This window comes from Echeneis naucrates, chromosome 9 (assembly GCF_900963305.1).
Source record: "Echeneis naucrates chromosome 9, fEcheNa1.1, whole genome shotgun sequence".
Taxonomy (NCBI): domain Eukaryota; kingdom Metazoa; phylum Chordata; class Actinopteri; order Carangiformes; family Echeneidae; genus Echeneis; species Echeneis naucrates.
Genome location: NC_042519.1, coordinates 993,933 through 1,019,624, shown reverse-complemented (window position 1 = coordinate 1,019,624; position 25,692 = coordinate 993,933). Strand labels below are relative to the sequence as shown.

General features: G+C 43.1%; 2 protein-coding genes across 3 annotated transcripts; both read left to right on the top strand.

Annotated features, from left to right (window-relative positions):
- The first annotated feature begins 165 nt into the window (after positions 1–165).
- abcb9 (ATP-binding cassette, sub-family B (MDR/TAP), member 9) lies at positions 166–8,763 on the top strand. 2 transcript variants are annotated; one of them, XR_003841125.1, is made up of 11 exons: positions 166–1,274; positions 3,030–3,144; positions 4,014–4,144; positions 4,245–4,450; positions 4,527–4,724; positions 4,791–4,919; positions 5,007–5,195; positions 5,352–5,525; positions 5,678–5,745; positions 5,967–6,126; positions 6,450–6,585. XR_003841125.1 is itself a non-coding variant. In XM_029511678.1 (11 exons), exons 1-11 carry the CDS (start codon positions 587–589, stop codon positions 7,019–7,021), a joined length of 2,442 nt encoding a protein of 813 aa, XP_029367538.1. In that variant the 5' UTR covers positions 166–586; the 3' UTR covers positions 7,022–8,763. The 2 variants fall into 2 exon arrangements, 1 of the variants encoding a protein (XP_029367538.1); XM_029511678.1 differs by lacking the exon at positions 5,678–5,745 and adding an exon at positions 6,707–8,763 and having other exon boundaries at positions 6,450–6,586.
- A 521-nt stretch (positions 8,764–9,284) lies between these two features.
- vps37ba (VPS37B subunit of ESCRT-I a) lies at positions 9,285–23,981 on the top strand. The gene is made up of 4 exons (XM_029511679.1): positions 9,285–9,470; positions 18,302–18,473; positions 21,481–21,563; positions 21,701–23,981. The coding sequence occupies exons 1-4, from the start codon at positions 9,366–9,368 to the stop codon at positions 22,190–22,192; spliced, it is 852 nt and encodes a 283-aa protein (XP_029367539.1). The 5' UTR covers positions 9,285–9,365; the 3' UTR covers positions 22,193–23,981.
- The last annotated feature ends 1,711 nt before the right edge of the window (positions 23,982–25,692 follow it).

The window sequence follows — 25,692 nt, the reverse complement described above, 5'->3', positions numbered from 1 at the left end:
CGTATATGCTTTTATCTCTCTCCTTCCCTATGTATCTCTGTACGTGTGTTTGCATCCGAGTGTCTCTCTCTCTCAGTGCGTGTGTGTTGTCAGGGTACAAGACATTCCAGATGTGAAGCCCTTGTGTCAGATGCGATCTTTGAAACTAACGTCTCTTAACTCTTCCCAGTCTGAGCGGAGCAGGAAGTGAGTGCTAATTTGTGATGACTAGAGAAACATAAAGGTTAAAGGTCGATGCTGCTTGCAGACACGTGATCGGGCATTACGGATTTAATAATATGGACGCCAGGTTCAGCTAGAGGCTAGCAGCCTTATGTATTGGAGCTGATATGCAGCTAACCAACTGATCATTAGCCATACGCGGCCGGAAGCTCGTTCCTTTAAAATAAAAGAAAGCAATATTCGGGGGAATCATCTCCTTTTCATCCTGGGACTAGATATTGTAATGATTTGATGGTGGAAAGATTCTGGCAGTATTGATGGTGTGTCTTGAGTTTAGAAGACCCGAATGTTATTGCCCGTGTTAGTGTAACATTGGTGGTAGGGCTACTTGTCCGATGTCCTAACTTCTATTTTGACTATAACCATGGGCATCAGAGTGATTGTTAGCTGCACGGTGTTCTTCAATCTACTGGACATTATCATCACCACTGTCCTGTACACACATGGATCAGACTTGGTCATTTTCAGAAAGGAGATCCTGGACTTCAACATCCTGCACTCAGCCTTGGACCTCTGGGGCACTGTGCTGCTCCGCTCCTGCCTTTTGCTGGGAGCTTCCGTAGGTGTGTTGTACAACAAGAAGGACGGCCCCCAGAGGGTCTCTATGCTCAGCACCTTCATTCTCTTCATCTGCCTGATCGTCATCACCTATGCCCTTGCCAAGCTATTGATGCTGACTGAGGTGGATGTTCTGACCCACCAGCCCTGGCACTCAAGCCTCATATGCTGGACTTGTGTCTCCTCTCTGGGCATCATCCCGCTCTGGAGCCTGCTGGGGATGCAGTCTGTCTCGGTGAGCAGTGACGACAGCAGCAGCAGCAGAGGAAGAGGAGGCTCAGAGGACACTGAGAAGCTGGTGGGGACAGATGAGGAGGAGCAGCAGAAGAGGGGCTGTGATGGCAAGAAGCAGCAGCAGCAGGAGGAGGAGGTGGGAGGCCAGAGAAAGGAGAAGACCAGCTCTGGGGCCACACTGGGACGTTTATTGACCTTTTGCAGGATGGATGTTGGCGTGCTGTCTCTGGCTATACTCTTCCTCATCATCTCTGCTGTGTGTGAGTGGCCTTTAGATCATCACACACTGCATGGACAAGTTACAACATTTCTTTGTTCCTCACAAAGCATGCAGCCATTTTACATCAGGCATGCTTTGGTGCCCACCCAGGATTGTGTTACTCATTCAAACCTTGACCTTTAGCTCTCATAACAAGCAATAGAGAGCAATAGGAACCTAATCCAGGGTGAAGATAAAGAACCATCAAGAAACCTGGGTTCTTCATCTTCTTCTGTGGGGGTGGGCTTACTAAGGACACAGATTTTATTGACACTGGCTTTTACATATTAATTTTTACTCTTGCCAAAAACTGTTCACAGTTCAATTTGACTTTTAATGTACAGTAAGGTCCATGAATATTTAGACATTGATGCACTTTTTAGCCTTTCAGCTCTGTACACCACCCCAATGGATTTGAAATGAAACAATGAATATTTGTTTTTCTTCTTTCTTTTGGGGGTATTTACATTCAAGTCAGGTCAAAGGTGCATGAATTACACCACATCAATAGATGTTGGGTTTCGTCCCTGGTCGTGCCCTGCCAGGCCTCTCCTGCAGCTGTCTTCAGTTCCTACTTGTTTGTGGGGCATTTTCCCTTCAGTTTTGTCTTTAGATAGTGAAATGCAGAACATTATGCTTTTTTGCCTCAAAAAAATCTTGGTTCCCTTTGCAATATGCTTTTAGATAGGGCTGAGCAATAAAAAGATTAAGGTAATTATTGCGAAACAACTTTTCCTCAATAGAAATATAAGACATGGTCGGTAGAAATCATTCCATCCATGTTTTGACAGACAAAACCAACAGCCAATGATAATGACAATAGCGCACACATGCTTATGTTTTGGCCACCAATACGTTAGGAGTGGGAGCGAAATACGTGAAAATGGCAGAAAATTTTAACATGAGCGACAGTGTCCCCGAAGAACACACCCCAATGGATACAGTCCAAGGCTCAAGAGACGAGGACATTGTTGAGAAGAAAGGTCCAAACAATTCGGAAGTGTGGGGATGCTTTGGCTATTTAAGGCCCGACAAGAAATAGAGTAGTGTGCACTGCAAATTGTGTCGAGCTTTTGACTGGTCAGAATTAAGATTTTAGTTTATGATATAATCCTTTTATTTATTTGAAATACAGTTCTACAAGGTCTGTAGTACATTTCATATTCTTAACTTCTGACAGAAAATATATAATATTTAAACCAATATAAATTTGGTATCTTCACATCTCACAGAGGAGTAAAAAGAAACCTTTAAACTTGACAGAAACAGTTATTTGATTTATATTCTGATATATCGACTATCATTATCGACTAATATGAAATATCATGATAGGATTTTGTTCCATATTGCCCAGCCCAACTTTTAGACCTTCTAGACCTTTTACTGCTCCTGTTATTTCCTTCTGGAATAGTGAGGAATTAACAGATACCTGCCCATGGAACACTTCAGTGAACATTCCAGATTCTTCTGGTCTCCTGAAAGGGTGGCAGGCACATATAAGATATGTTATAATTCCCACACTGTTCGCCTGATTTGGATGCAAATACACTCAAGTTAGAGCCGAAAATCTGCACTTAAGAGTCATAGTGATGGTCCACATAGGAAAAATGCTGAAAATGTGTCTATGTCCAAATACCCTGACTGTATCGGTCCAAATCCGATACAAGATACAAGCAGAAAACTGCCATCTCTGAGGGTTCTCATTGAGCGTCTTGTATTGAGTCAGCCTATATGACGTTTCTGTGTGTACCTGCAGGTGAGGCCTTCATACCCTTCTACTACGGGAAGGCCATCGACAGCATCGTGGTTCACCAGAGCATGGGGCACTTTGCCAAACCGGTCCTCACAGTAGCAGTACTGGCCTTAGTCAGGTGGGTGTGTTCAATAAACAAATGATGCAGTGTAAGCAGGACAGGGAAGAAAGGGAGGGTGGCTCTGCTGCAGATAAGACAAAGCTTAGTCCTGATCAACACTGTGATCCTGTGTACATTTTTACAATTAAAGGACCTCTGTAAGAGAGAGGCGCTTTCACTGCAGTGGAAAGTGAAAGTGTTTGTGGGTCATGGGGGTGCTGGAGCCAACCTAAGCTCACATTGGGCACACCCTGGACTGGTTGACAGTCCATCACAGGGCCAACATATTGAGACAGGTAAAGACGAACAACCATTTACACTCAAACTCAGACCTACAGGCAATTCCGAGTCACTCACTCACTCACTCACTCACTCATTCACTCATCTTCTTCCGCTTTTATCTGTATCTGGGTCGAGGGGTACACCCTGGACAAGTCGCCAGTCCATTGCAGGGCCAACACACAAGGACAAATAGAGACAAACAACCACTCATGCTCGCATTCCCACCTACGGTCAATTTAGAGTCACCAATTAACCTAAACATGTCTTTGGATGGTGGGAGGAAACCAAAGTATCTGTAATGGGTTCATGGCAAGAAAATAGAAAATCTGCATAAAAAGGCCCCAGGTCTGGGAACCAAACCCATGAGTTTCATGTTTTGGAGTAACAGCGCTAACCACTATTCTAACATGCTGCCTGAATTTGCTTATATGAAAATGATGGAGGCTAGGATGCCAGTGTTTTACATGTTCTACCAATAAAGAGATAATTTTCCTTTGGCTTGGTGGTCACTCCAATGATGTGGAACACATGATGAGGTAGTGTTTTGTACACAAGCCAGAAAAATTAGAAGCTTGAATGTTCGACAGCCTTTTCTGACTGCTCAGTTCCTTAGCGATGGGCATGCGTGGAGGAGTCTTCACCTTGATGTTTGCTCGATTAAACCTCCGGCTAAGGAGCCACCTCTTCAGAACTCTGATGAGGCAGGAAATCAGCTTTTTTGATGAAAACCACACAGGTAATGTGGTAACAGGGTTGATCTGTTATTCTTTGAGTCCTTGCTCTTTGACAGTAGGGCCATCTTCTTGATACCACTGTGTACCTTTATTACCCTGTAGGTGATATCCTTTCACGTCTGTCAGCTGACACCACCCAGGTGAGTGACCTCATCTCCCAGAATGTCAACATCTTCCTGAGGAGTATCATCAAGGGCGCTGGCTTTTTCATCTTCATGTTTGGGATGTCTTGGAGGCTCACACTAGTGACCATCATGGGATTCCCTTTCATTGCCCTGGTCTCCAAAGTTTACGGAGAATACTACAAGGTAGTGTTGTGCTGTGTTCTTGTTCATGATTCAGTTTGCGGATAACCCTTCAGCCATGTCTTTGTTGCTTACACAGAAACTCACCAAAGAAGTCCAAACGACTCTTGCTGAGGCCAATAAAGTAGCAGAAGAAACCATTTCAGCCATGAGGACGGTGCGGAGCTTTGCCAACGAGCATGGGGAGGCCAACTCGTATTGCACCAAACTTTTAGTCATGTTCCAGCTGAACAAAAAACAAGCAATAGCTTATGCTTGTTACATGTGGTCCAGCTGTGTAGGTATCAGTTGCCCTAAACTCTGTAGCTACCAATGACTGTCTGTCACAGTGTGTGCCTTTCAGATTTCAGAGCTGGCGCTAGAGGTTGCTATCCTCTATTACGGTGGCCACCTTGTGGTTACTGGTCAGATGAGCAGTGGGGCCCTGATATCATTTTTCATATACATGCTGGAGCTAGGAGAATGTCTGGAGGTTTGTCCTGTGTGTTTTTCCTAAGCCTCCTAATTACAGGTGTAGAAAAAACACAAGTCTTTTAAACTGGCATTTTCTACTTGACAGAGCATTGCATCGGTGTACACGGGCCTCATGCAGGGGGTGGGAGCAGCTGAGAAGGTTTTTGAGTATCTGGACAAGAAGCCCAAAGACCCAGCTGATGGCACAGAGGCTCCACACTCATGTACTGGCCTAGTGGAATTCAAAGACATCACATTTGCCTACCCAACACGCCCGGAGGTCAATATCCTCAAGGTTGGTTCTGAGGATGCTCCCTCCTGCACTCTGTTGAGAAACTTTACTTCACTAATAGAGTCTGGTGTAAGGTTGCACCACCACCAGCACCATAATCTTAGAATATCAGCAGCCCTCTATTGTTTCTCTCTAACCCCCATCTCCCACTGGGTGTAGGGGGTGTCATTCACTTTGAGGCCAGGGGAGGTCACAGCCTTGGTGGGACCCTCAGGCAGTGGAAAGAGCTCCTGTGTGAGTCTACTGGAAAACTTCTACATCCCTCAACAAGGACAAGTGCTGCTGGACGGAAAACCTGTTCACTCCTATCAGCATGAATTCCTCCATTCTAAGGTCTGTCATGATCAGTGATGCACAAACTAATGTAGGTTGGGGACAGGATGTCCTGTTAAAGGTGCTGAACCTGGGGAACTCACAAACAGATAGGTTATGTGACAGTTAAATGGTGTCAGACATGAGTCGTGTGACATTTGCATCTTTTTCAGAAAAGGCTTGGTGATTTCCTGTATTTTCCTGAGTTCTCAGAACATCTAGCAGTGCAAATGGGCCATGAGTGAGTTATTTTCAGTGGCTGATTAATCAACATTGGAGTTTTTCCAGCAGCAGCAGGAGGGCTTGTGTGGAGGAGTGAGTCTAAATAAGCTCCCATGTTTGTGCCACTGAGGGAACACATCACCAAAAGAGTTCAAAAGTGTGCTCTGTTTATAACTGGTGCTTCTCCTTGCTGAATCAGGTCTGTCAGACCTAGATTCAGCCTGCTTCTTGTCCCTCCAGGTGGTTCTTGTGGGCCAGGAGCCTGTGCTTTTCGCCCGGACTGTCAAGGAAAACATCACCTACGGCCTGACTGACATCCCCATGGAGGCAGTGGTGCAGGCTGCCACCAAGGCCAATGCTCATGACTTCATCTCTGCCTTACCCAAAGACTATGACACAAGTAATTATAAAGACCTGTTCATGTAAGACTGCAAGTCAGTCATTGATCTATTACTCAGTGATGGACAATGGAGACAGAAAATAACAGACAAATAGTCAGTTCAGCCACAGTGGATGGAGTTTGAAATTACACCTCAATTATTGTTTTTGAAAAGTACAAAATGCTTTACTTACAGAATATCTGTATTATCAGCCACATTCCATTTTTTATCATGTCCAGTCTCCTCTGCACTGGCCACAGTTCAAATTAACATATAAAGTCCCTGTAATGTAAGACAGTGTATGACAACATTATTGATTTGTTGAACCAAATAATCTTTGCAGATGTGGGAGAAAAGGGCACCCAGATGTCAGGGGGGCAGAAACAAAGGGTGGCCATCGCAAGAGCTCTAATCCGTAACCCCCGTGTTCTAATTCTGGATGAGGCCACCAGTGCTCTGGATGCAGAGAGTGAGCATGTTGTGAGTAAACCAAAGGGCCTCTGCCACAGAGGTGATGCAGCACATAAGCAGCAACTTTTGGGTGTAATGTGGCCCTGTGGTGAATAAAACGTCAGGGACATAATGTCTCATGTCTTGCAGGTTCAGCAGGCTTTGAACCACATCATGCAGGAACACACGGTGTTGGTCATCGCCCATCGGCTCAGCACAGTGGAGAAGGCAGACAACATCATCGTCCTTGACAAGGGCCAGGTGGTTGAACAGGGTCCCCACAGGCAGTTGATGGCTAGTGGGGGCCTCTACTTCAAGTTGGTCGAGAGGCAGGTCCTGGGCATGGAGACAGGCACCGAGGTACTTAATAGGCCTGAATCCCTGAGCTGGAAATCTGATGGACAGCATCTGCGCAGACGACATAGCAGCAGCATCAGCCATTCAGAGCTTAACTTTCACTACTGAGGATGGACAGCATGCACCTGCTGTTGGAACCAGAAACCAGAATTAGATGGATCTTAATGAGGAGGTTAATGCAATCATCACTTTAGTATTGGTTCAGGTTAAGATTAATTAAATAGCATTATGAAGTTATTATTATAATATATCTGAGCATATCAAAGAGGGTCAAAGGTCACTCTATAAAACTTGAATGAATGGTCAGTGTGATCATCAACTCATCTTTATAAGCTTTAGAAGCTGACTGTATTTCTGTTATGTGTGTTTTAAAGAAATATTTCATTTAAGATTTTAAGGATTTTGATTTATTTATTTATTTATTTATTTGTATTCTTTTTGAGTAGTGGGTGTGAAAAAGCTCATGGTGGCTTTTTATTTAATATTATCACTAACTCCAATGTCAGCAGCGTGGTTGTCATAGACATGTCAGGTGCCTTGTAGAGACAATGTGAGACAAACTTCATGTAACTGAGTCTGTACAATGCAGAGTTTAAAATATTCTGCATCAGTGGTGGACAAAGTACACATCTCCAGTACTTGAGTCAAAGTACAGATCCTCCTGGTCAAATGTTATTCCAATAAGTGAAAGTAATTAAGTTAAACTATGACTTGAGTGAAAGTACTTGCTTTTAAAATACTTTGCATCTCAAGGCAATGTGTCCTGAAACAGTACATTCAGAGACTGACTCTAAAATAGTGCAGTTAATGAACTGATTTAAACACAATATTATGGAAAAAACAAACTCTAGAGAAACAAATTTAAACCAGCTAAAGGAGCAATACTATGATTGCCTTGTTTTTATTAAAACCACCACTGTTCAAAATAAAAATGCTTAGTAAAATAAGTCATAATGAACCTCTTGGCTCAGTGACAAAACCTATAAACTGAATTTAAAGCCAAAGATAACAGTCCAAAAGTGCAATTTTTCCCTCTGCATTTTCTCCTCGTTCTTCCCCCTTTCGCTCCACTGCTTATCCCACCTCCCTTCTTTCTCCTCCACTCCTTCTAATCTACTGTTGAAACTGTAAGAAGTTCTCGTTATGCTTTAGCAGAAGCTGGTTTTCAATGTCCTGTTAAGTAATTCTTCACCGTCTTGGAAAGAGGCTGCACCCAGCAGTACTATAAAAGCCTTTCACAGGCAGGGCTGTGTTTAGATTGAGAGACGGGTTGGACACAGCGAGGAAGGAAGCCAACATGTCAAATCCGAATTTAACAAATTTAAAACGATAAGAATAATTCTTAAGCTCTGTGACTTTAAACATGGAGTTCTGGTATGGCCACGGATGACCAGAGAGGGCACTTTCGTCTCCATTGCCTGCCGTAGCCCGACTTGCAGTCCACAACTGCGGCAGATCACCTTTCCTCCCCTGCTTGAACTTTACCTGCGACTTCACCGCCCAAACTGAGTAGCGCATGCGCAAGGGACAGCTACGGCAACACCACTTGAACAGAAGAAGAGAGTGTATTTAATGAAAATGTAACAAATAATTCACATAAATGTAGTAGAATCAAAACTACAAAATGTGCCTTTCAAATGTGGTTGAGTAAAAATAAATCACCAAAGTAAAGGACAGATCCTCATATACTGTACTGTAAATGTGCTTTGTTACTGTCCACCACTGCTCCACATGGAGTCCTGGGCAGTAATATCACAATGAATTGTGTGAATGTCACATGATTGGTTTATTGGGGGTGTTTAATAATTAAAATATTTTGCCTGCATTAAATCTGAAACGATAAATTGATAAAATTGATCAGTCGAGAGAAAAGCAGACATTGATGTTAAACGACACATCTTTGGACACTGGACATATATATAGTTTTTACATTTCATTGATCTAATGCTATGATAATTTATTTGAGAAGCTATAGATAAAATCGAGCAGCAATTCCAGTGTAAAGGTGATCAGTTGGATCTATACCTGCCATAAACAGGCTCAGATCCCGCTGATTCTATTTTTGTAATTTTGGTTATTCTTTATTTTACTAATGATCAGCAGCTTAATAAACTGCTTACCCAACTGTTGGAGGAACAAGCACATCCGCATGCACCTGAACGCCTCTTAACCATTATAAAAAATTAAGTTTAGGTTGAAAGAAGATGAAATGTTTGGCGCTTCAATGTATATACAGTTAAAATGTCATAAAAGATGAATTCAGGTCTTAATTTTGCTCCCAAGTTAGTCAGTAGTCCTCATCACCCAGCGCTCCGTGAGCTGTTGCTGCCCACAGTCATGTGTTTTCCGCCGGGTCCTGAAAGCAGCACGGGGCCTGTGTATCCTACAGTTCCCGTCTGAGCGGCTCAGTCAGCTGTCACCGTCCGACGCGGGCACACAATAAACGCACAAAATGTCCACTTTCAACGACAAGTTCAGCGCTTACACGATGACACAGCTCAACGAGATCCTTGAGGACGACGAGAAGATGTCTCGAATGGTCCAGGACCTGGACGAGGTACGGGGTCCGGGTGAATGTGAGCCGAGTCCTCTGCCTTGGTTCTTTGTTGTTTGTCGTTACTGCCAGGAAGGTCACAGAAACAGCCACTTCGACTTACGACGAGGCCAAGCACCCTGTAACGGACGCCGAACGGCCTGGGACCCGAATCGTTCAGTAACCTCGGGAGAGATCTTTGTCTCAAGTTTTAACTCGCTAGGGCTCAGGTCTGTCCTGTGGACAGTTCAGGCTCCACCACGGAGCCGTCTAGATTCGGTCATTTGCACGGACTATAATGGAAGTGTTGGCCCGGCCCCGGTAGTCACGTCGGACTCCGGCTAAAAGTAGAGGGTATAAGGCCGAGAAAGCGTCTGAGCAGAACCCGTGTTTGGTTCACTGTCCGGTCCGTGGCTCGGAGAATTAGACATCCAGAGCTGAACCTGTCGGTGCCGAATCCTCCGCAGCCCGCCCAAGTTGGTTTTAAAGGGTTGATAATGTCAGGAGATGATTTGTTTTCATTGTAAGTACACTAATATTGACTCCCTCAGCTGAGCTCAGGCCTGAGGCTCTGATCCGGATCCTCCCCTTTATCACGAAGCTGCTGTGTCATGAGTCCAGGTCTTGATAAGCAGCTGGTAAATTTTCCAATGCAGGAGATGAGGCGTCACAGGCATAATAAGTTTTATTTTATTTTTTTTTAACCTGCAGACACGAATGTGAGACATCAACACAGAGAGCAGATATATTAGTGGAATTTTCTAGGATGAATTTGTTCTTGTGAACCACCACCACCCTGCCCCCCTTCCCCTGCCCATCATGCCGCTCTTTCTAGTCTGGGTCTTAATCTGCCCTCATGCCTGGCCCAGAATGAATTTCCCACCATACACTCCCTACGCAAAATTTAAGGGAAAATTTCTTTCCCCTTCTCCCTCACAGCTCAACCTCCTCAGAGATTGCAGACTGAACACAACTTTGGGACACAGGAAGTCTTCCTTTCTCTTTTCATGTCATCATCTAATTTAATACTGTTTTGTGTAAGCGTGAAGATGCACTGCCCTGAATATGATAGAAAAAGGTTACTGTCTGTCTTCTTCATCCACCTCATCCTTGGTGGCCCAGATCCACTTAACCTCTGAGAAGCAGGAAGTACAGAGCAGTATTGTTGGAAGGACGAATGTAATCCTGTCAGCTGTTCTTTTATGTTGTCAGTGGTGTTTTTGCTCCACACCCAAACCATAGGTATCAGGGAGGGAGGGGCTTGTTCTCTGCCATGACACAGTAGATGGCAATTTAAATCTGTCACGAGGTTTGAGCAGAGTGAAAACTCACCTGAGTGCAAGGTGAACCTGGAATTTATTCCTTACTAATGCTGATGAGAAACAAAGGCTGGGCTGCCGTGATGCGTTCAGTGAAACCTGAGAGTGCTGTGAGACATTGTACAGCTGTAGAGCTTGAACCCAACCCTCCCTCTGATGAGCTGAAGGCAATAATCTAATTTTGTGTTTTTGTGTCTGTGCTGCCTTTTGAATAATGCAAATGTGGCTGCTATAAATTTGTTTTGACTTCCTTTATTCCATGAATTGCCGTGAATGTGTCGTACCTGTGTGTCTCTGGCTCAGTTCATTCGCAGGTGGTGCGTGTTTTGAAGCGTCAGTGTTGGTTTGTGGAGACACAGGATCGGTTTAGATCCCTGAGATCTGAGGAGAGACCTCCAGGCTGCTGCCCAGTGTCCCTGGGTTGAAAATGAACTTGTTTTACTGCAACATTACATAATTTTTTCACATGTTAATACCAGAAAACACAATGTTGCCAAGGACAATAACCAAATTGCAGGCAGTGCTTTGTGTCAGCAGCATCACTACAGAGCAGGCGGATATATATTTTAATGTGCTGGTTGCAAACAATTCATTCAACTCTGGTTTTTACAAACTGATTCTAATGTTGACTTTGTTTAAAAGTCTGATGATGGCACATGCTCATTTTAATTAATTTTATTATTCATGGCCAATCATAATTGTTGGTTCAGGGGCTTTAAAGCACAGACAGTCTGATCCCTGGTGCTGAGGTCGGTTCAGCTCCTACTATATACAGAACAGGCTCCTGGTCGTCTTTCATGTTTTTTTTTGCTATAGCAGCACGTGACAGTTGGCGTTTTCACTGGATTTGTGGCCTCCTCATCACCAGTCGGCCTGTCAGCTGTTGTCTGGTATAAATCAATGCTTGGTGGAAACAGCCTGCAGATCAAAACACGGCTGATGCTGGTTCAGTTTGAAATTTAAGGGTTGTGTTGTTGTGGCTATGACCGAGCCCTCCAATGCCTCCCGACTGGATCAGTCCAGTTGACCAGTGGTGGACGCAGCAGGACAGATAGTACTAGCTCTGTTGACCTTGTTGTGAATTCTTTATTTTATAAACGTATAATTTCTGCGCAAAACCAGCTGTAGCAGAGGAGGTTATTATGGAAGGTCATTTGCAATGGAAGCATCGGAAGGAAATGTTGACTGGATTAGGGTTGTTTGAAAATTAGTCAGTGTGAAGTTAATGTCATTAATGAGCCGCATATGCACTTTACCCACACATACAATAAGCTAAAACCTGAAGAACCTGGTTTGGTTTGGTTTGTAAATGTAACATTGGTATCAATATCTATCTATGTGGTCCATGCCAGTGGTACAGGTCTGTGGTCTGTTTCCTGAGGTAATTCCAGCCTTTCTATAGTGAGTAGAGGGTCTGTCTGTTGTGCAGAATGAGTGACCTCAGGATGTGATGGAGATAACAGACACAAGTCATTTTCCTGCTCCATTGTAGGTACTCCTCCACTTCCTCCTACTTCAGTTTATATTCAGACCTTTCCTCCACATACTCTCCAATCCTGGTGATACTAAGATTGTGTAGGCGATTTGTGTGAAATGAGTCAGAAGCTGGAAGTACCTTTTCTGAAATCCTCCTGTGATCTCACTGCAACCTGTTTTTCATTTCATTACAGTGAGTGCATAGGAAGTGTATGATACAGATGTTAGCTCTAGTGATAACATATGGTCATCTTTTTTTGTCTATTTGGGCTCATTGTTTTGTTCAGTCAACTGTCATATCCCCGTGTTTCCTCATTGAAGTCTGCCTATCAGTGATCCAGCCCAGCATGGTATCAGACAGTTATGGTAATTTTTGTTTACAAATGTTGTGAACTAGTCAGGGCAATTTGGTTATTGGCAATTAATTATAATCATTTAGGGGACTGATTATTGATAATCGGAAATATCTACTAAAAATAGTACATCTCAGAGCACCTCCCTGTCATCAGGAACAAATAACCAAATTTACAAAACTGGAAATCAGTCTCAGAAGGTTGCTAAAGGAGGAGCTCGAGCACCGACTGTTATGAATCCACCAAAAGACACAATTGTATAACCACAATAACAATGGCCAATGAAATTATAATAGGATTTAATTCAAAGCAATAATTCTTAAAAATAACATTACTTGGATAAAGGATATCATAATTCAATTATCAAAAGCTAACACTTGTTACATTATCATAGGTGATAGCTGTAGCAATAGCATTCGGCAGTAGCAACAGCATCTAGCATCCTATCACGATATTTCATATCAGTCTATTGATAGTCGATATATCAGAATATAAATCAAATAACTTTTTCTGTCAAGTTTAAAGGTTCCTTTTTACTTCTATGTGAGATGTGAAGATACCACATTAATATTGGTTTAAATATTATTTTTTTTCTGTCAGAAGTTAAACATATGAAATGTACTACAGACCTTGTAGAACTGTATTTCAAATAAATAAAATTATTATATATTACATAATATTAAACTAAAATGACCAGTCAGAAGCTTCAAGTGTTACAGGAAAACACAAACAAATCGACAACTAAAATCTTTGGTCAATTAAAAAAAATAAAATGGGTGATACAAAATAGAAAAGTCTCAGTTCTGCCCAGTCAAACGCTTGACACAATTTGCAGGGCATGCTAATCTGCTTCTTGTCAGACTTTAAATATCCAAAGCATCCCTACACTACTGAATTCCTGGGACCTTTCTTCTCAACAATGTCCTCATCTTTTGAGCCTTGGGTTGTGTCCGTTGGGGTGTCTTCTTTAAGGATTCTGTTGTGTGAGGAGAAGTTTTCAACCGTCTCTGACTACTCCATTAGTTGGAGAAAATCGACTGTCCTACCCATAAACTCAGTAGGTTAGCCGCCCCACTATGGCCAGGAAACGTTCCGGTATCAACGTTATCAAGATCCTCGCCAAACATTCCCACCCGACATGGCTAAACCACACCATCCTCCAAGAAATGGAGGATGACTTCCACCGGTGGAGGACACTACCCATATCACTTATGGGAAGAGTAGCAACAGTGACAATGATGATCTTACTTGCTGCCTGATGAACAGAACAGGTAAAAAAAAAAAGCGTGAGCAAATGGTAAGGGGCGCGGCCCCTGAGCTTTGCTAAGGCAACCTCTGTGTAATGGACTCAAGATCACACGACCACACCCGACAGCAACTTTAATGTCTGTGTGATTGGGGAGTGAGAGACAGATAATATGATTATAATAGCACTACGCAATAGCCAGCAAACCAGAGTCTACCGGGTCAGTTATTGGTCCTTTAACTAATGATGAATCGTTTATCAGCTGATCGCGGTGGATGGCAGACAACAAGGAATAGCAAATTGCAGCACTTTCAAATACAACTGCACTCTATGCTAATTATCTCTGCCCAGACATAAGCGCCTTACTTTTCCATCCTTCGGAGTTCGAAGGAGAAAGGGAAAGAGATCCGCTTCAGGTGTCCACAGCACATTCCGTGGCTGGGGTTGAGCAGTCAAATCAAATCAAATCAGATTTATTTGTATAGTGCCAAATCATAACAAAGTTACAACAAGGCACTTTACATATAGAGCAGGTTTCCAGACCAAACTCTTTATAAAATTATTTAAAGAGACCCAACAGATCCCCCGATGAGCAAGCACTTGGCGACAGTGGAAAGGAAAAACTTCCTTTAAGACGCAGAAACCTCGAGCAGAACCAGGCTCGGGGGGGGGGGGGCATCTGCCTCGATCGGTTGGGTTGCGAATTGGGGGGAGGGGGAAAGAGAGAGAGAGAGAGATTGAGATAGGCATTGGGGGAAGAGTATAAGCAGGAACATGTTGCTGCGTGAAGTTCATGGAGTTGAGCTGTAGTACAGAATTCATGAAATATGGGACCAGCAGGTGTTGCAGGAACATGGGATGGCGATGAGTCACCACCTGCAGGATGAGGACAGGGAGAGAGAGGAGAGGAACTGGGAGAGAAAGAGGGAGAGTGGGAGAGAGGGTGACAGGGAGAGACAGCGAGAGAGAGAGAGAAGCTCAGTTCTTCCCCCAGCAGTCTTGGCCTACAGTAGCATAGCTAAAGAGTAGAGTAGTAGACTTTTTAACTATAAGCTCTGTCATACAGGAAAGTTTTAAGTCTGGTCTTGAAAATTACTAAAGAGTCCGCCCCCCGGACCGATACTGGACGTTGATTCCATAGAAGAGGAGCCTGATAACTGAACAATCTGCCTCCAGATTTACTCTTGGAGACTCTAGGAACCACAAGTAAACCTCCATCTGGAGAGCGGAGTGGCCTACTAGGACAGTAAGGAACTATGAGCTCTCTGAGATATGATGGAGCTTGGCCATTAAGAGCTTTATATGTTAAAAGGAGGATTTTGAATTCTACTCTATATTTTACTTGCAGCCAATGAAGAGCAGCTAACACAGGAGAGATATGATCTCTTTTCCTAGTTCCTGTTAATATTCATGCAGCAGCATTCTGAATCAACTGAAGGCCTTTTAGAGATTTGTTCGGACATCCAGATAGTAATGAGTTACAGTAGTCCAGCCTAGAAGTTACAAATGCATGGACTAGTTTTTCTGCATCATCCTGAGAAAGGATGTTTCTGATTTTCCTAATGTTTCTCAGGTGGAAGAAAGCTGCTCTACTAACTTGTTTTATGTGAGGGACAAAGGACATGTCCTGGTCAAAAATTACTCTAAGGTTTCTTACAGTGGAGCTGGAAGCCAAAGTGATGCCGTCCAGACAGATGAGATGATTAGATAGTATTTTTCTGAGGGCCAAGTACAATAACTTCTGTTTTGTCAGAGTTGAGAAGTAAAAACATTTTCAGTTATCCAGACTTTTATGTCTTCAAGACATGCCTGCAGTCTGACTATCTGAGTGACTTCATTTGGCTTCATTGATAGGTACAGCTGAGTATTGTCTGCATAGCAGTGGAAGTTGATGCTGTGTTTCCTGATAATGTTGCCTAGAGGAAGCAGATAAAGCGTAAAGAGAATTGGTCCAAGTACCGAACCCTGCGGGACTCCATGACTGACTACAGTACATGAGGAGGAGCTGTTATTAACATGAACAAACTGATGTCTATCTGATAAGTAGGATTTGAACCACCTTAGTGCAGTTCCTTTAACTCCATGTTCCAGTCTCTGTAGTAAAATATTATGATCTATGGTGTTGAATGCAGCACTGAGATCTAGAAGGAGAAGTATGGAGGCTCATCCATTTTCTGAAGCCAATGTCATTGGAGACTTTAACCAGCGCTGTTTCTGTGCTATGATGGGCTCTAAATCCTGATTGAAACTGTTCAAACAGACTGTTCCCATCCAGATGTAGTTGTTTTGCTACAGCTTTCTCAATGATTTTAGAAATAAATGGAAGGTTCGATATGTGTCTATAGTTTGCCAAAACATCTGGATCAAGATTAGGCTTTTTAAGCTGGGGTTTGATGACTGCGATCTTAAGTGCCCGAGGTACATAACCCAGAAATAAAGTCAGATTAATCAAATCTAGAATGAATGGCTCAATTAAATAAAAGATCTATTTAAAGAGGCTAGTTGGTACTGGGTCTAATAGACATGTTGACCATCTGGATGATGAAACTATAGAAGCTAGCTCTGAGAGATTCAGAGGTGAGAATGATTTCAGATGTAAAAGAGGCGTTGCTGTATTTCGTCGGAGATTTTTATCTAACGTAGGCAAGAGCTGATAAATTCTTTCTCTGATCGTGAGAATTTTATCTGTAAAAAAATTTATAAAATCATCACTGCTTAGAGCTAAGGGGATCACTGGTCCATACCTCACTCTTCTGGTGGGACGATGTGATGACTTCCTCGATGGCAATGGGGAAGATCATGGGTTGAAGACGCTGCACTTTGTTACTTCATTAACAAAGTGGGCACGGTTTTTGTTACCGGACCTAAGATCAGCTGATAGCACAGCAGTCTACGTCGGGTCAAAAAAAACGACATCAGTCTGCTCGTCCCGCGAGTGTGTGAGCTTTTCTGTGACCTAGGCTTTAAGGTGGTGAAAGTCAAATGTTTGAGATGGTGTTGCTCCCTTCGGCGGCCAGGTTGTGGAGAAAACTTAGAGTACCTCTCTATTGTAATAGTTATTTGAGTTGTATTGTGATATATGACTATCAATATCAACTGATATGAAATATCTTGATAGGAGGAATTCATGAGTTACCTGCGTCCCATCTCTTTGCAAGCACCCGAGGAGGAAAATGACCCTCAGCCTCTACCCCGGTATTCCCAGGTTTGCCGCAACCTCTGCCCACGGTGTGTCATCGCTCCACGGATCAGCTGTATGTCAGCTGTCAGTGACGTCATGCTCCATTCACAGTCCAAGATGGCCTAATTCAATGCATGCTCCATTGCAAACAAATCCTTTGTCCTGTATGACTTGCTGATCCAGGAAGATTTTGACTTGTCCCCTGGGATACTCGTTCATTGCCACACCTTGCCTCACTGGACATTGCGGGGGGCTCGCTGTGGTTTTCCGTGACCGCCTAAAAACTAGGCTGGTGAACTCGGGTGTTTTCCATTCGTTTGAGCTTCAAGTGACTAAGATAAATGAACGAAACCCATTTTATTGTATTTTAATTTACCAGCCTCCTCGCCCAGCTAGTGGGTTTTTATCTGACTACACTGAACTTTCAACTTCCATTATCAAACTGGATAAGGTGCTTATTATTGGTGATTTTAATATTCACAAAGATAATCAGTCATCTAACACTGCTACTAAGCTTTTAAATATCACTGAGTCTTTCAACTTTGTGCAACATGTCTACTTAGATCTTTAACTATCTGCTTTAGCTGGGTTTTTATTTTATGTAACAGTGAAAAGGCTGTGCAGCCATTTGTCTCACTCTGTTGACACGTCCGTAGTTATTTATCAACAGTATCTGAGATTCTGGTGATTGCTTATTTATAATCACCTGAAGCAGAGCCTTGCTAATGACTTCTTATCTTACTGACCTTCCTCATCTGAAGCTCTATGACACCTGTCAGTGTGGTGTTCACTGTCCCTGTTGTCTGTCTGCACAGCAGCAGGGTTCGGGTCCACCTCACCTAAATTACATGCTGCTTGATTTATCTCAAATGAAGTACAGTTTTCTTCCCACTGTGATATTTTGGTCTGTTAAGTTAACTCAGGAGCAGCTGAGTTGGTCAGTTTGTCCTCTGATCAGGACACATCATCATTGTCATTGGTCGATTCAACTTTTCTTGTTGAAATTAATTTGCTGAAGAATTAGAAATCTGTCTCATCAAATTGAACTATACAGTTGATGGACAACAGAGTTTTGTTTTCTCTGTGAGTTCTGACTGGCCTTTGTATATGTGGGGAGAATTGTGGGTGCAAAGACTGACATTTTAAGATGGACAATTCATCATTAATGTTAAATATAATAAATGGTAAGTTTTTGATGCTTCTGTTCTTGTAAACGATGTAACAATTTAACGTGATGGTGTGAAAATGCGGCTGATGTTGTTATGCTTTGTGGGCTGTAGATGCAGGAGGTTCAGCAGAACAAGGAGAAGACTCTAATGAGCAACCGGACACTGGCAGAACAGAACCTGGCCCTGCAGCCCAGACTGGAGCACAAGAAGGATCAGCTCACAAAGAGCTATGCCTGCCTGCAGGAGACCTTTGAGGCCTATCAACTCCACAAGTCTTCTCTAGGTACAGACTGAGAGTCAGCATTCATCCGCTCATCTGTGTCTGTGATGTGACCCAAAAATCTGAAACACTCACACACAAAACTATTTCACCATAAGAAATTTTAGAGACCAGATCTGAATTCAATGAAAAGCTATATCTGTATTTTATATTTATATTTAAGCAGGATTTAAATTATTATTTAGATTATTTCATACTTCAACAGTAACCATGCTGTGCCTTCTAAGCACTGATCCAGTAAAACAGCCTGTACCTTTGTCTGTCAATCTGCTGCTTGATATTATGTGAAAAAAGGGATGAAATTAACAGGGTTAAATCTATTCAATCTTTCCATTATTCCATGAAAATCAGCTCGTAGGGAATATTTCTCAGTCCTAATGTTTGAGTGATGGTTGTTTTTGCTGCTGCTACTACAACAGCACTATTCTATTTTGAAATTGTTAAATTGACAGCATGTAGCAACAACAAGAAAATTTCTCAGAGAAGATGTTGCAGCAGGACCAGACTGAATGGAATCATGATCTCAGCTGACGTTTAACTGAATGTTATACTGGAGCTGAGATTTCAGTTGATTGTTACCTTTGAGAGTAAAAGCTTCATGCCACTTTGAGGAAGCCTGCATTTTTTTTAATGTTCTATAACATTATTTGTCTAACTCTGTGTTAGCACAGCTGTGGAAACCTGTACCCACAGCTGAGTACAGGCTTCCATACTGGCTTCCATAGTTCCCATGCAGAATATAGCAGCCTTGTGCATGATGTGATTTGTCCAGGTCTGACTGAGCCCCCCCACTTAGGATATAAAGGGTGCTTGTGACTGTAGTGTCCCTCACTAGTACCCATCTTTACGTCCTTGTATATGCAGAAGAGTGATGACACTTGTTGACATAGCTGTTTCCCAGCAACCATCTCAAAATAGCTTGCCTGGCTTTCAGACGGAGCTGATTAAAGTTTGACTTTGCCATGTTCTGACGGTGTGCAGTATGGACACCCTGAGGCTCTGACAGCAGCGGTTGGAGGTGAACCCTCTGCAACCGCCTGCCGATGGAGGCTGGCACCTTCAACACTGCAAATGACACAGCAGTTTGTGCTCCTGGTTGTTGTCAGCAAAAGAATGTAGGTTACCGATCAAGAGTGTTTATTCTGATATGCTGTTTTCTTACACTGATGATGGCTGTGATGAGATGGACAGAGACAGCATTTCTCATTGTTATATGCTCTTGCTCTCAGATTCAGAATCATGTCCATCATAGTGTTGTGCACTAGTAGGAGCAATTTAGAGATTGGCGATTATTATCAATGATTATGAAATATGATCATTGATATCTAAGACCGTTTACTATAAGTAATGAATTTCAGGGCACCACCCTGTTACCAGGGACCAATGTCCAAATTAGCAAACTCAATATACAGTCCCAGAAGGTGAGGAGGAGTGAAATCGAGCACTGACTGTTATGAATCCAGCAAAAGTTACAATTATAGCCACAATAATCACAAACAACAACGGTTTAAAGTATAACATAATTTATTCACAGCAATAATTAGTCAAAATAACATCACTCTGGATAAATGGCTGTTATAGTTTGATTATCCAATGCCACACATCAGCTACTAATCTAAAACAGGTAGCACACATGTAATAAGAATGGATTAGCAATAGCGATATCGTAGACGACATTACCACATTTGATTATTAAAAGATCACTACACAATAGCAGAGCTGGCGAATGGAGTTCACGGCTCGGGTATTAATCCTTTAACTAGTGATATTGCCCAATCACTGATCACGGTGACGGCCAACACGGTGCATGCTATTCTAATTGTCTCTGCCCAGACATAAGCCTCTTACTTTTGTTGCTCCACTCCTCTGGAGTAAGGGAGTAAAAGGGAGAGAGAGAGAGAGATCCTCTCTGAGTGTCCGCAACGCGTTCTTCAGCTCGGTCAGGCGGTCCGCGTTGCTCCTCAGACAACAGCAACTTGATGAGTTCCTTGGCGGCAGCGGGGAAGATCACGGAAGACGATGTTCTTTGTTGTTGCTGCTTTAGAAACCTTCGGATTAGCTTCGGATAACAAAGTTGGCTTCGCAGCACGTAGAATCAGCTGATCGCGCAGAAATCCGCGCTGGGTTTGAGGGGGGAAAAAAGAAAGCAAAACAACAACCACAGCAGTCTGCGCCAATCTCGCGAGTTGAAGACTGTGACCCAGGTTTTGTGGTGGTAGGATCCAAATGTTTGGTGTTGCTCCCTTTGGGGATCCGGGTTAGGGTAGAGAAGAAAGCTGTGACAGCTCTCTACTGCAACCAGAGTCTGGGGAAAAAGCGAAGGTGGACGGTTGCCGTGGTTCTTTTTCACTGGTCCCTGGTCCCTGGTGACGTCACCAGGGACCCCTGGCCCCTGCTGAGGGTGCCTGAGTCCGATCGTGGGGGTTGTGGCGCCATTTTCAAACAAGCAGACAACTCTGTCCCAGGCTTCTGGAGGGACATGTAGGCCTCTGTATTGTTCTTTTCAGAACACATGCGAGACAATCTCAACAATAGTGATGTTTCTGTTGTTGTTTTGTGCTGAAGCTCAAAACAACAAGTGCGACCCACATCAGTTAGTGAACAGCTGGTCTGGATCTGTGCTGACTGGTTGGACTGTATTCTCATCTTTGTGTGTGTGTGTGTGTGTGTGTGTGTGTTCGCGTGTGCATGTTTGTGTGGCACAACAGAGTTTGACATTGATGGTGTGACTGAGGTCAAGAGGGTTAGTAGTGGTTGCATGGCTCTGGTCAGTGAGCGTATCAAAGCAGAGCACAGACGTAGTTTTGATGTAATGCATTGTTTCAAATTTGAGCTGAGCTTTGAGAAAATTGTGCATCACATCCGTACAGCATCTGTCCATGGAGCCGTGTCCATCTGACACTGTTTAATCATATTAAGGTGGGAGGACAGTATCAAACTTTCCCAGAATTCTTTTTGATACTAAAAGACAGTAAAATCATTGATACCCTTTTTCTTTTTAACTGGGCAGACCACCAGTCAGGAAGCAGCTCCCTGGACACACTTCTGGCTTTGCTGCAGGCCGAGGGAGCCAAGATTGAGGAGGAGACTGAGGTAAAGGCTTCATGTGTCCCTCAGGGACTCCTTTATACAGAGAACAACACAAATAAGAAGAATAACAATAACAATGAAGGGAAGAGCTCATTCTGATTTTTGTCCATTTCCATGACTGATTGTGCCCTTTCCAACAGAACATGGCCGACTCCTTCCTGGACGGCAACATGTCCTTGGATTCGTTCATTGATTCCTACCAGAGCAGGAGGAAACTGGCCCACCTGAGACGGGTGAAGATCGAGAAGCTTCATGAGATGGTTCTGAGGGGGCAACGGCTCCCCCCATCATCTGTTCCCACCTCATGCTCTCAGGACATGTCTGTGACAGCCTCCCTCCATGGCAATGTCAGCAATGATTCATCCCCTGTTCCCCAGCCCAGGAGGAAACCCCCTCCTCCTCCAGTCCAGCCCGCTCCAGTCCTGAACCTCAATCCGGCTCCAACTACAGCCTCTCAGCCTCTGGCCTTCTACTCACAATCGCCATACCCGCCGATTCCTCCCAGAACAAGCCAGCCCTTCCCCAATGTCCCCTCTGGCTACCCCACTCATCTCCTGTCTCAGTACCCCCCTGCTTTGCCTCAGAGGCCCCCTCCTCGCATGGCTCCTCAGCCTGGCTTCATCATGCAGTAAGTAAAAGCTGTGGCCCCTCAGAGGACGGTGCGTTGTGGACTTCTCACCACTGGGACTCTGAGAATCCTTTCTGTATCTTCTGCCTTCCTGGATAATGTCCAATTACAGCACAGGAGGGTGGATCTGTGCTGACTGGCCTGGTCCCATTCAGCTGCAGCAGATTTACAATAATCTCTGTGGATCTAGGTTTCCCCCGTCCCCCACCAGCACTCCCGCCTTACAAGACATGATGAGATCAGCCACGACTCTCACCAGCCCAGTCCCCTGAGGGCAGCGGCCATGAAGGCCACAGTCAAACCCCGGGGCCCTTTCCAAGTCTCCAGACAGGCCTTCAGCTCTGCTTTCCTCCCTTCCTCCAAACATGCTCCTCAAGCTGTCACTGAGCACTCCATCATTCCGTCTGCAGCAGACTCATTATGGTTGTGTATATGCAAACAAGGAGACCATGACTACTGTGCAGTTCTGATGGAAAATATCTTTCCAGAATATCTTCAGGCCAAACTGCATCTATGCTGTGATGTTTTCTGTTTTGATTTTTGTTTTTTCATAAAATTTCACAAGGTACAGAAGAATATTTACATTTTGATTTAGTACTAATGCACATAATTAATAATAGTCAGGATAGACTGATTAACACGTGGAGGGCTTTGGTTGGTGTATCTCTTCTTCTATCAGTCTGTGTCCACAGATAGTCCAGCCCCCACTGACCGGTTCAAGATGGCCAACACTTGCTGGAGATGAACTGGGAGCTGAGGGGGCAGATCAGTGTCTGAGCTGAAGGGTTAATGTGCAGCCACACCTAGCTTCAAATATATGTTGTTTTCTGTGGTTTCCTGTTATGATTCAAGACTCCTTTATCACTACCTTAGTTAGATCACAGAGGATTCTGACAGCTCTCTGTAATCCATCATCTGCTGTCTCTGTCTCTGTTGTCATCTTGCTCCCTGAGCACCAAAGACGTCCCACATTTTGCTGTGTTCCTGTTTTTAACATGTTCATGTGTAGGTGAATCATTCAGTAACCCTACCATTGTTCATCCATCAGTCATTTTCTAACCATAGAACCAGGTCTTCTGCTCTGGGAGGAAACTTTCTTTGGTGCAAGAGACTCTTATTTTCCACCTGACTGTTGTCGCTGTGCATTGCTGAAGAGCCATGAGTGCCTACACTTGAAGTGATGTTAATCACGTCTGTTAACCTCCTTTCCCCTCCATCTCCAAAATAAAACAGACATGGGGCATGGTCGTCTCCTCCTGCCACTGATGTTCATGTTCAGCAGAGGGTAAAGAGGCTGTGAGGTGTCTAACTGTCTGTCAGGATGCCACAACAGTTCCCCCCCTTGAGGCGGTGCCCTCCTCACCTGCACCTTGTATTCAAGTTGCTCTGGGGTTAAGGCAGACATCTTTGCATGTTGCTGTTTTTGTAATTAGTGGATTAACAGGGCTCAGTGATTGAACTTTAGTCTGATGGGAAAACATGAACCAGATGACCATCAAAGCGTTCTCACTCATAGGAAGGTAAAACTCCAGAAGCTGAAGCATCAATGTCTTGTTGAACCAGCATTTCTAAAAACTAACGATAGATATCTGTTTTGTGCACGGCCTTCGCTCTGTTCAGGCTGAAGACTTCTATTCAGCTGTTGAGCTGCTTTTTGCAGTTGGACTGATCTAGTGTATCCATGGTTTCATGGTTGGTGATATTTTCAGTGTAATATTGTTGGTATTTACTTATGATTGTTTAGTGTAATTTAATGCTACTTTTCAGTTCAATAAATCATTTTTTTTTGTGTCTGTTTGTGTACAATTGCCTTGTTGTTAAAACACAGTAAAGACTCTTGGATCTCACCACTGGCCTGTATCATGAAACTGGATTTCAGTTTAATGATGTAACTTCAGGGTTAATCCTGTGTTTTCAGTCACACAAAGGTGGTTAACTTTCTATCAGGATACGTTGCCATGGTAATTTACATAGAACATTTATAGTCGATGGTCAATTTTCAAAAAAGATTAGCCCTAAAGGTAAATCATGTATATTTTTGCCATTAAAAGGTTTTTAGGGGTCTTCAAGGGCCCTTAATTCAAATCTTGTGTATGTCCATAAAGTTTGCACATATGGGGAATTCAATGCCATGCTCTGATTTAAGATCGAGATCACAAAAAAATGCTTCAAATCAATGTACATGGTAAAAATTGTTGCCTCAGATAATGAATAATTCATGAACAAAATAAGAACACGAAACAGGTTGACGGTATTCTGAAGAATTTACTGGAAATAAATTTGAAATACAAGGTTGATTGCAATATTTTAACTGTTTATTTACTTATTTATCTGAATTTTAACTATTTATTTACTCATGGATATTTTACCTATTTATTTAGTAATCTACTATTTAATGCCTATGAAGTCCATGGTGTGGAGAAGTAGGCTAGATATGCACACATAGGCTATATTTATTTCCAATCATCCTCATCCTCTCCAAGTGTTCTGGCAGGAGTTACCAAGTTTTCTGCAGCTGCATGATTGCATGCCACTTTTCTACAACTGCAGCATTGGCTGAGACACCCCTTGAAACAGCCACCGGAGATGATCTCCTTGCAAGCTTTTGGAATGGGTGGCAAAGATAGTAGTTGCGGCACAAACTGGTCATCCAGATTCATCCATTTTGGTCACTGGAGGGAGATCAGGGTGTGATGTGAGCTTGATTCCAGACAGTGGCTTGATGAGCACACATGATATAGGGTTTTACTGCATCAGAGGTTGGTGATAGTGTCTCTTGTGAATGACCAATACAGAACAACTTGACTCTTGCTTTGTGTCTTAGACTCTTACAAGTGTCAACCACAGGCACACCATAGATCTTGCAGACGAAAGCCTCAGTTGACCTCAATATGTCTTCTGTTATAGGGCCTTTCCTAAGGCCAAGAAGATCAGTATGATGATTGAGGAACACCTGCCAGGCTGTATTCTTGCTGTGGCCACACACACACACAGATGTGGCTGTAACTCTGTTCCAGCTGTGTGATTGGCTCAGCACGGAAATATTCTCATTATCATTGACTGTTGGTGTTGTCTGGCAAAACATGGATGGAATGATTTCTATAGGCCTTGTCTTTTATTTCTATCAAGGAAAAAGTTGTTTCATGATAATTATTCTTATTGTTTTATTGCCCAGCCCTAACTGGCAGCAAAGTTTCCAAACAAATACCATACAATTACAGTAAATAACTGTATCCCAGAACTACACACAATACCTGTAAAAATACAGTTGATTTTTACAGTCAAAATCAGTTAAAATACAGTATATTATAGTTGATAAATTCCCATTATACTGTAAAATAACATATGACTGTTGAAAAGCTGTGAAGCATTTCACAATAATTAGCAGAATTATTTTACAGTAACTTGTAAGTAAGTTCCCCTGTAATATCCAAATGAATACCTATAAAAACTACAGTATCCTTGGATTTCACAGCATTTAAATCCTTTAAGATCCTTTAAAAT